This window comes from Amyelois transitella, chromosome 17, assembly GCF_032362555.1.
Source record: "Amyelois transitella isolate CPQ chromosome 17, ilAmyTran1.1, whole genome shotgun sequence".
NCBI lineage: Eukaryota > Metazoa > Arthropoda > Insecta > Lepidoptera > Pyralidae > Amyelois > Amyelois transitella.
Window position 1 is genome coordinate 6,981,395 of NC_083520.1, and position 11,977 is coordinate 6,993,371.

Below are 11,977 nucleotides of genomic sequence, written 5' to 3' on the forward strand. Positions count from 1 at the left end.
TAGGCGATGGCTAGCAACCCGTCACTATTTGAATCTCAATTCTATCATTAAGCCAAATAGCTGAACGTGGTCATTCAGTCTTTTCAAGACTCTGTCTACCCCGCAAGGGATATAGACGTGACTATATGTATTTATGTCGGGAAGTGACACTAGTGAAGCAGTAGGCGCATGGTAACGCGCACGCCTCACGAATCGTGAGAAAACCTGTATATTCAGGCAACGGGAGGTGTAACCATGATCCCATCAGGGCTACGTTTATCTGTATTGTTGCGGAGGTCAGATAAATTCGCTTCGTGTAAAAACCTGACTCACCCTTTCCAGAAACAACAAAAGCGGCACCCGATCTACTCTACAGAGGGTTATTCTAAAGTTTTGAGGACCACGCGGTACTGCGCAGAAAGTACCTGCAGATTTTTTTGCTCAATATTATTACCTCATATATAATCACTTAGTTACTTACACAAAAGACTTCCTAGAATGACTTAGTTAATAATAATAATAATTTGCAGTCGTTTAGTAAATTTATTTGTATGAATGAATTCGCCATTTTAGCTCCAGTTCGGCATTCTGGCTTTACCTCCATACTAGCCAGTTTCGAAGCAAATCTTGAATGGATGGTAAGTAATAGTAAGTGTGTGGAAGATTGTATTGCGGCCAAAGACTTTTTAAGAGAAGAAAAAATAAAGTATGAATGCGAATGCAATTCTTACAGCACCCATTTATACAGCTTAGCACGCCTGCATGGGCCCGAGACAGTGAAAAAAAAAAACTTAAAAATAAAAGGCCTCATTGGTTTGGGATTTGGGATTGGGACGGTAGGCTTTTTTTGGCTTTTTATATGACCTTGTGATCACCACAAAGCGGAGCGGGTGAAGCGAGCTGAGCTTCGACGAGAATTGTATATATAATTGCATATTCTCAAAGTACCTAATGAATTATAAAAAAAAAATCTGTATCCTGATATGTCCTATATTTTGTGTCATCCCAAATGCTTCCAGTTATGTTAGTGGCCAATATAGGTACCATCAATTTAATGACATTTTTAGCTAAAAAAAAAGTACGGTCGGGAACAGATAAAACTATTCACTCCATATAAATCAACATTATAAGGTAGACACTTTAAATACACCGACCGTACAAAAAAAATTACACTAATAAAAACTTCACGAAAATAATTTTCGTAGAGCTGTGTAATACGTAATTCCGTAGAGCCGTAGAGCGTCTACGAGGCGGCGGAAAGCGCGGCAAACTCTTGAGCAACAAAGTTTGGTCGCCGCCCGCCGCCCCGCCCCCTGTAGCGCCGTCTCGCTCACACCGCAGCGGCTAACCGCGCACCGCAGTATCAAACTCTTGCTTACTACTGAATTCGCCTACAAGTTTTTCGCCTTGCGTTCTTTATTATTTTGTTGAGAATTATGGTTTTTTTTGTTATATTAATATCTTATAATAATTAAATTAAGATTGTGAAACAATCTTAGATATAGATAGATATCATTAACAGTAAGATTTCGAAGGCACACAAGTTATATATGCTTTCCAAATATTTTTTTTTAATGATATGTCAATGAAATGGACAACATTTACTTAAATATTCTTGAAATTTTAATTAAAATCATTAAAATAGTTTCGCCCTACATATTCCTTCAGAATGCTCTAATAAAGTAGGTAGAAATGAACCCTCCAAAATATGGTGATCAAAAGTGTCAGTCGAGTGGCCCCGTCATTGGAATTCCTCGCGTGCTTGAACCGAAATGAAGTGCCACCCGAGTGCGGCACGGCAGCCGAATTCAAACATGAAATTCATAATTTTTCATGAGTTCGTTGATAGGTTTTCGCACCGGCCGCGGTTTCCCGCCGCCCCGCGGCCTAATTACCACCGCCTCGCGATACGTCACCGCGGTGATTCAAAAAAATCCACCCATCCCTCTCCCACCGGCGGGCGCCCGCCGCGGTGTCCCACTCCGACGAGAATTTTTATAAAAACGCAGAGACCGACCGCGACCGTCCCGCTCGTTCCCGCCGCGCCACCACAGTTCCCGCACCCTTCGTCTCCTTCACGCTTTTTACGAGACGAAGGGGCCGCCACCCGGGTGAGGGCGGCGACCGCGCGAACGCAAAATATTGACCATCGGAAAAAGTCGCGTCGTATCACAGTCATCAGTCGAAACCGAGTCCTCGTGAGTACGCTACCCCCGCTAGAACTTCGGTGCGCGTCGTGAGTCTTCGGCTGCGGTCTCAGCGAGTCACAAGCCGTTTATTTTTCCGAGTCCCCCGGCGTCCCCCGACCCGGCGTCTTGCCAACAAGTGGTGTAGACGTTCGCTCTCGGCTCACTCGTCTGGCGTTCGTACTTGGAATAACTTTGACGCCCGGTGCGCGTAACGACCCGGGAGTTTCAAATTCGATCGCGTGTTTAAAACTTTTCCGAAGTGTATACAGAGTACAGTGGCGTGACACAGGACTTCAGTGGCGTGTTGAGATTCGGTGCGGTGTTCGTGGAGGGTAATCTGGAGTCGATGCACATCCCGCACGCGACCCCTCCTGCCCCAAGTATGGCAGACGTATACTCTCATATCCACGAGTATTACCGGCAAAGCCACGGGGAGCTGGTGCAGACTGGATCCCCAGCGGTGTTGTGTTCGGCTTTGCCTGGCCACTGGCGGTCGAATAAGAGTTTGCCGGTGGCTTTCAAGGTTGTGGCTCTGGACGACGTACAGGATGGAACTTTAGTTACGATAAAAGCTGGAAACGACGAGAATGTGATGGCGGAATTGAGGAATTGCACGGCAGTGATGAAGAACCAGGTGGCGAAGTTCAACGATCTCCGGTTCGTTGGTCGTAGTGGCCGCGGCAAGTTCTTCTCGCTGACTATCACCATCAGCTCGTATCCCAGTCAAGTGGCGACCTACACCAAAGCCATCAAAGTTACCGTAGACGGACCTAGAGAACCTAGAACTAAACAAAGTAAGTTTCAATTTACTTATCTTATAGAGGTATACTAGCTTTTACTCGCAGCTTCGCCTGCGTGAATTCCATCGCGCCGTACAGAAAGCGGCGAATTTATCGCATCTACAAAAAAGCGAGGATTTTTTACATAATAATAAAGCACCTAATTAAACGCCACCTACAAAAAGCGACGAATTTAGCGTCACCTAAAAAGGAATACGGGTTTTTTGCAAATCTCACGAGAACAATAGTTTTACCTGGATGGAAGGTAAGTACCCAATGTTCTTCTTCTGGATTTGGGATTCAGCGATAGATTTTCCTACGCTTCGCTTTAAAGAAGTATCCCAACTTTTAGAAGTACCTTTACCTTTGAATGACAAATTACTTAATTAAAACTACTAATTGTACATTATTGTTTATCACTTATACGCTGTCATAACGAGATAATGGTTTAGGAAATAAATCTCAAAGTACATAAAAATGCTTAACTTTAATCTTTTTTATCTAACAAAATGAAATTATTATTTTTATCATGTATGTAGGTAAAGAACCACTAATATTTTACCTACCTTCTAGAAACGATCAATATTTTCCCATAGGTAATTTTACATCAAACATTTTTTATAGTAGGTATATAGGCAGATAATATGGATTTCCACTTCGAACTTTTAGTCCCTAAAAGTTCAATAAGACGAGACGAATCAATATTCAGATAGTTTCAATCGATTGATATTATTACGTATGCAACATTTTTTCGTTACGTATGCAGAATTTAAGAAATTAATTAAAATAGGTACAAATTCCAACACATTTGAACAATAAAAACAAATAATGTCGTAAAGACTGCGTGCGCGCTGCTGGCCGCGGTCCAGTCCGCACGGAGGGAGATTCTGCGGCGCCGCATTATTTCACCACATTTTATGTTTTATTTTAGATGGAGCTTTTAAAAGCGAATTAATTTCTGTGATGGTTCAATCTGTAATATTAGAAATTATAGTCGGAATAGAAATAAATTTATAACATCGTTACAATTTATCTTTTTTATGTACAAAAGTAGATATATAAATTTAAATGAAATCTAAATTATCTTTTTGTATGAAGTATCCATAAAAACTGGCAAAGTACGAGTCGGACTCGCGCACGTTGGGTTCCGTACCGCCATCACGTTACTTAAATATTTATTGTTTATATTTACTTTTCTGCCTGTTGTTGAAATTGCTAAACAGTATCGTTTGTTATATTCAATTTAATTTGGTTTGATATTTAGGTGGGGAGGGGGGGAAGGCTTTTATAATTATTTTATTGTTATTTAATAATTTATACTGAACGGTAATATACTGTAAAAATTTATATAACTAGCCTGATAAGAAACAGACGGACGGACACCGGAGGCATAGTAATAGGGTTCCGTTATTACCTTTTAGGTACGGAACCCTAAAATGTGAATGTTTCTAATTTTTGTTTTTATTCGTTTAAAGCAAGATGGGAATTCAATTATTCCGTCAAATCGACGTTCAAATGCTGGAAACAGAAACACAATGGCCGCATTAAAACTCTTTCGTCCGAAATTAACATCTGGCGATGGCCAGTACGTGAGAAACAGTCAATCACTGAGACATTAATTGCTACTCCATTTAATCTCCAACTACTCCAAGAATTATGTTCGGAACGTCTTCCGAAAATAACCGAAACGATTGTTATACATACCCGCTCGTGAACTTGCATTAACTGAAATGTGTTTTGACGTGAGGCTTATAAATGGTTACTGACACCGGTTGTAAAGAGGGTTTATAAATATTTGTACATTTGGCCGGAACATTTAAAAATTTGACAGATTTAAACACTTGTTTTATGGACGAAACGTATTGCGGTGCCTATTCGTCTTAATAATTTTGTATTTCATGAAAACAAATGCTGCCTTACAGCTAAAAAGTTGCTAAAATTCTTCACGAAGCAAGCGCTGTTTTTAAACGGTTCATTACCTAATTACTTACGAGTATATTTATTTATCCCTATACTGTAAGATTTTATACCAATAAACAAGAAGTTTAATGTTCTGGCCAGAAAGAAAACCGTTAACTTCGAGTCGTGTAATTAAAAAGAAAACATCAAATGCAATCAAAGACAGACGAGCAATCGACAAATTAAACTAGATTCATAATGTTTTGACACCACAAATCTATTTCGGTTGTTACGGGCGTACCGAGCGTCTGTGTAAACATTCGAGCCCAAACTTCGGCCAATAATAAAAAGACAGTATGCGGAAAACTAACATCCTCGGGCAATAAAGATCAAAGGCTTCGCGTTAATAAAGCGATCAATGATGTTACAGCACTAATTAGAGGGGCTGGCAGACGCTGAGTTAATTAACTTTCTAACTGATAACTAACATTCTGTTATTGGTCAATATTAAGTTTAAGAGTAAAATAAAATAAAAACGAAATGAACGAACAATGTACTTTGGTAATTACCAATCAAAACGATATACCTAACTCCGAATGTTAGTGAATAAGTGATGCGTAAAATATTAAAAAAAAAACTTAATAGAAAATTGTAAACAAATAAGTACAACGCAATCCCAGGATTCTGCCCAATCTTAACTCATTTATTTCAGACATTTTATAAAGGCGCTGTCAAATTACTCGACATTATTAAGAAACTTGTTGCTCCTACATCGTCCAACTTAACATTAACCCGAAATCAAGTAAGTTTGTGCAAATGAAACAATCGTCGCAATCCGGCGCCGGCAGTTCCAGTGGTTACCAAGTTTCATGGCTGGCCACGGTCGCCAGATGTAAACAATCTCGGTCCGCGTCGTAAACTCCGTTTGATCTCCCCGCCCCGCTGCAACCTCTAAAATATGGATTTTATATCCCTGCTAGCTGCTAAAATACCACATCCACACGACCCGCGACCACTATTTCAAGATGCTGTCCAAGTTGCGAATATTTCGAGACACAGAAACTTCGGTACTAAGCATTTTGGGAGGATAATTTTTAAAAGTATTATATTTTACAAATTGACATATCTTAAAATTCTAATAAACACCTCATCAGTACAATAAGGGCAGCAATGGTATGGTATGGTATGGTCAACTTAATAACAGTCTAATATTTGATCGATTCTCATAAATACATACCTTTTAAGTGGTGAGTAAGTTTTCTGTCTCCTCTGTTCGTTTCTTGTCTCGTTCGTCCAGACAGAAACTATCTATAAATTTAAAAATAATCAACTTGAAGTTAATTGTCTTAAGTAATTATTGGCAGTAAATTCCATATAACAGAGATCAAACGAGCGAATAGTCGCGGTGTTGATATTATGGTTCCTTGTCGCCACCCCGCCGCCATAGGAGCCATAACTCTGATTCCATTTGACGTATTAATTTACGAGTGACAACTCACTCGAGACACTAAACGCCCATTTTGACACGTATAACTCATATTATTGCTGGCCAAATTGGAGACAAGACGCTTTTGATTCAAACATTCTTTAATTGATCACAATAAAAAAAGGCACAGATGGTTATCTGTTTGAGGGTTAGTCACGTTTGCTCGCCCATTATATAAGTATTATCAATACGTGGAGAATTAGAACAGAATGAAAAAAAATTGGCACAATATTGTTAGGATTTTTTATTTTGAAACCTGGACATCTTCTCATGTTATAAGCAATTTATTCCAAAACCTCGTTATTTTGTAGATCAACATTTTTGAGTCGGCTAAAATAGATAGTTGTAAATCAAGAGCGGCAAGAAACAATAAAAATGATGCGACCAAAGTGGCTGACAAATGTAATGAAACGACCGAGTTTTGGTGGTGATGTGTTCTTAACAATTGAGCTGTTAATTGAGAACAAAAATGTTATTATTTTAGGCACACATAAATTTTAATCAAAATCATTTTAACGACAAGACCAAAGGTACAAAAACGGGAAATAAACCGACAATTCACTTCGTAAGTTACGCAAATCAATTATACAAAACGATTTAAAAGCGCTTCTTCTAATTCATTAATGCACTTTAACAGAAGTATCATGTTCCACTTTTAAACATTAGAGACGCTCGTAACCCTGTTAATATTCAGAGGCCCGCATATGCAAGGGTCGGGGAACTGAATTTAATTGAATACTGGCATTAACAAATGGAACGGGCCGTTTCCGAGTTCCACATTTAACTTATTATTGTTCCATGATGCCGTAGCGTTCTTCAGCGGGATTGCTGCCAACGTGACAGCACGACGGGCCATCCATCAAGTTCTTAATTTAAAATACCCGCGATTTGGGAAACGCTCTCAGGGAACTCGCTAATCTCCGCCGAACGGGTTTTGTTTGTTTACGGGCTGATTGTTTTATAAACGGCTTTTAGCATGTTGTATAAACGTCAACGTCAGATGATTCGTGAAATAAAAGACTGCTGCTATCGGCACACGTGTTTAGAATTCCGGCTAAAATTAGGATACTTGAAACAATCGTGCAACAATTTCGGATTAAAGGGTCATAATGCTAACAAGTTAAAAGTAAAGTAGACAAAGTGCTCGTTAACTGTTTATTCCCGTAATAAAAATCGATACACCTGATAGATTAAGATGACTCGCGATCGGATTAAATATGCCATAAACCTGAAAATAGACGGTGGCGTCTTCAGTAAGCTATCGATTAAACAAATAAAAAATCGTTTCGCCGGTTGAAAGGCGAAAGGCAATGTGACGTTGGAGCGTCGTAAAAACGTATGGCATAGAGGAGCCGACTAACTGCAGTAGTAAACTGGATCGTTTTGTATACAGTCCCGTTGTTATAGTCGCGGTAAACAGCGCGCGGCCCGTGTGTCGCCGGCTTTATGGCCCGCCTTTGTGATTTTAGTACTTGCGGACGTGGCTCAAGAACGGCTCAGGAACCAATCACAGCTTAATAAGAATGATTCTCCTATTATTTATACAGAGTTACATACAAATAATGCTTAAGTTATTTCAAAATAATGTCAATCGACCCATTTTATCGCTCGAACTCTTCAATGAAGCATTTGGTACTCAATGGTGTATGTAAAGATCTGATCAAAGGTGTTGTCGATTTTGTGAAAATCCAACAAATTTGTCTCAATTTTAATAATATTGCGTTAAAAAAAATAGTATAAATATTAAATCAGTAATATATTCAATATTCTTACATTTCTTCTCTTTTTTTTCAGATTATGGCTACGGGCACCCCGGGGCGTTCACTCCGTTCCTCCTAAGCTCGGGCTGGTTAGACGCTGCCTACCTCAACTATGCGTGGGATTACTTCAGGCCACCACAAATGAGGGACCAACCCGCACCATTAGTTAAAGGTATATTTTTGTTTTCATCCATTAATTTAAAAAGAACATCACGAGCACACTACTTATCAAGTAGCTTTTAAGAAACTGTCTAAAATATTGACTGTCAGTCTGATATTTGATGAAATCGAAATACACTAAAACCCAAGAGTTTCTAATCTACTACGAATGTTTTACCGTAATTATCGACACTTAAAACTACGGAACTATCGAACGTCTAATTGCAATTGTTAATTAAAAAATAGAATTCGATCATTCCCAAATTCCAAACTCTATATCCGAAACTCCAATCAACACAAATTTGGTATTTGTTAATTTGAAAATTCCCAATTTAAAAACAAATACTCTAAAACATGTTGCTCGCACGCCTCTCAAGGCCGTGCTGCAAAGCGGCTCAAATAAAAGAAGCTTCTCTTGAGCGCTGAAAAACAACACCGCTACGACCGAAGCATAACCACCCGCTGAAGTCCGCAGGGGGGGTGGGGTTCACAAAACAAATGAAAAAGCCCTGCCTTCACGTTCGAGAGAGTGTGGAGTCAATTTTATTCCAATGCAGGCGACCACGCCACCAGCCACTTTTTGTTTCCGTCGTTGAAACGCGAGGAGCGCTGTACTCAAACACCTACCAGACTTTTATTAACCCTTAAATTCGCAATGTTGCATTACTGCATACGTTACTTTCGTTACAGAGATAACAAGATGTAACATGTAGATAGATAGATAAACTCTTTATTGTACGAATAGAAAAAAAAACACAGGTTATGAGATACAAAGGCGGACTTATCGCTAAAGCAATCTCTTCCAGTCCACCTTAGAGTGAGAATAGAACTAATTGTTTCACGGATTGTTCCTGATTTGCTCTCTTTTCTTTTCTTCCACATGAATAGTCGATGAGTAGCTATTATTACAAGTTATACAAACTCTTATCATCTACATATATAATCACCAATTTTTTAAGTCAATACTAATTTAAAGTAATGAAATAACTATGTATTACTTCCTTATATACCTATGTATTTCTGTCTCTTGTATTTTTCATTTCCGATGTTTTCATAAATTGGTAAATAAATAAATAAAATAATAATGATGAATTAATAAATTTAAAAAATGATGCTAATTAAAAGTTAAACAAAATCGGATTCAAAGGTCGGGATCACCTCAATCAGGCGCGACGCCGATATTGGCCCCCTCACCTCACCAAATTACCCCCTAGTTACGACCCCTTCCTCCCTCGGTGCCTTTTAAAGTGGTCTGCGCACTGCCACTGCTGCAAACAGAAAAAGTGCAAAAGAGTTCGGAGCGTTTCACCTCCGAGCTCTTTGTGGCCCAATCTACGCCTCCATCGTGTCCTTTTTACGCGCCAGATTCTCTTACACGCTATCGAGAATCAAAGCTTGCACAGAAAGAACTTTTTCGACGCTGTTGCTAATGAAAATTTCACGTTTCGAGCCCTCTTTGTCCGCTGGCGTCGAGATAGGTACGTTTCCTTATCGCGATTGAGCTCGCTTTGTGGAGCACACGTGTCCGATGCAGCTCTCCAAGCGTGCTCGGCATTCCTAATGCACCGACACCGGCCCCGCGCCGCGCCACAGCCGCTCGGAAAGGAGACATATCGACACGAATTATACGCGACTGTCCTGTTCCTGTCTAAGCCGTAAAGAACCTCGTGTTCGAATAAATAAATATTGCACCCTCACCCTAACAATATCGTACTAAAAAAACATCCCTTTCGACGAAGCTGCCTTAAACGCCTACAGATTGTACATTATCCTTAGTGCGATTATGCACCCTCGTTGTTCGGGGAATCAACGGAGTACTCGTGGGCCTCGGGCAATCCCCCGGGGCAAGTCTCTCATATTACGTCATGTCGGCACATCAGACAACAGTAGCTGCTGTAAAAAGTTCATAAAATATGTATTAATTTGTGATTTGTTTTGTCCCCAGGTGGTATAGCGCCTCCTCCAGTAGCACTGCCTGGATCAGAGCTATTTCCATTCCCACCAGCTATGACTAATTTACCACCAGGAGGATTGCTGCCTCCCCCTGCCGCCTTCTTACCACCAAATGGATTGCTGCCTTTCCCTCCACATCCTGCTGAATTGGCGTTGAAATCGTTAACACCAGAGCTATCAATAAAGAATGGAATAAACCCTTATGACGCACTAAGGCATCTACAGAATAATGTATCTTCAATTGATACATCGAGCGCTCATTTATCGCCTTCAAGTAGCAGACAAAGTAGTCCACGTAGCTTAAACAATGCAACCCCTGATAGATCGAAAGCGGATTCCAAATCTGAAGTCAATTCAACGCACGATGCAACAATATCTGATGAATCTGATGAGGAACAAATTGAGGTAGTTAAGTCTGCATTCCATCCGATGCGGCCGGCAAACGTAGAACTTCGAGAGATGAAAAAAGTCCAAGCTGCCGACTCCACAGTGTCCGACAGGCCGCGCGTGCGCAACGAGCTGAAAGTGATGTCACAGCGAACGACAAGAGTCCAATCCACAAGTCCGACGTCCACCAAAATCACCAATGGCACAAATGGGAACCATAAATCAGTGTGGCGACCGTACTGACATTACTGGTGTTAGTGTAGCGTAAATACTTGTAATAATATCTCCGTTTCTATAAGCGGTGTTGTTGAAATGTGATATACCCATGAGCTTGTAAATATTATAGAGTAATATAAAATTCAGTAACAAAAAATATTTATTAGTAGATAGGTAGGTATAGTAAGTGATAGCTTCTGATTCGTTATATAATATGTAAAATTGTTGATTCTTTGTTATTTTTATTGCGAATGTGTTCAGGCTTATTATTAAGATGTTATACCAACCCAACCCAGTGTAATATATAAATTTAGTGATAAAAAATTTGGGATATACATACATCCCAAATCTTTTATCGTTATTTTATTGTATTTATATATATATATTTTAATATTCTTCGAGATAGACTGATTACTGTATATATACATATATATATATATATATATATAGCTTGCATGAAGAGTGTTATGAATGTGGATGAAGCGAAGGAAGTGTGCAGAGATCGTGGTAAGTGGAAAGATGTAGTCTCTGCCTACCCCTCCGGGAAAGTATATATATATATGTACATGTATATATTAGACAATTTAAAATTGTAGATTGTATATAATGTAAGATAAAATATTTATTCAGAGAGTATGTACAGTAAATATTGATGAGAAATTGTACAGGCATAATGTATATACCTTCGTTCGTAGAGATGTCAAGATAAAGAAATGATTCTGAGAAATTAAAACTGCATTTTAATAAAGCCCCCATCCATTAAACAATTACGAAGGTGACTGCTCCAAGGATAATGGAATCAATTGCTCAAACTTGACTTGTATCTGCACGAGTGTTTATAAGAAGGCAACGTGCCACGCACATGTGGTCGTAAATCTTTGTAAACACTTCGAGCAAATTGTAGAATAAATTTTTCTACTTCACCTAACTGGGTATTGGTTTATAATGCATTAGCAACAAAGTAACCTACGTGACCTCAGTTAATAAAATTGTTGCACCGTAGTAGGTATACATACTCAACGAGGTTATCCCACTTCTCACAATTTACCGTAGTATATGTATAAGCTGTTGATTAATCTTATTAACTCATGCATTAATATTAAATAATTATTTTATGGGAATCCATATTATTAACGGGACTTTGTGGTTTAATTTACCATATCCATAATT

General features: G+C 39.2%; 1 protein-coding gene across 1 annotated transcript; it reads left to right on the forward strand.

Moving 5' to 3' along the window:
• The first annotated feature begins 2,241 nt into the window (after nucleotides 1–2,241).
• Nucleotides 2,242–11,098, forward strand: LOC106134281 (segmentation protein Runt). Its single transcript, XM_013334283.2, has 3 exons — nucleotides 2,242–2,962; nucleotides 8,127–8,264; nucleotides 10,197–11,098. The coding sequence occupies exons 1-3, from the start codon at nucleotides 2,515–2,517 to the stop codon at nucleotides 10,832–10,834; spliced, it is 1,224 nt and encodes a 407-aa protein (XP_013189737.2). The 5' UTR covers nucleotides 2,242–2,514; the 3' UTR covers nucleotides 10,835–11,098.
• The last annotated feature ends 879 nt before the right edge of the window (nucleotides 11,099–11,977 follow it).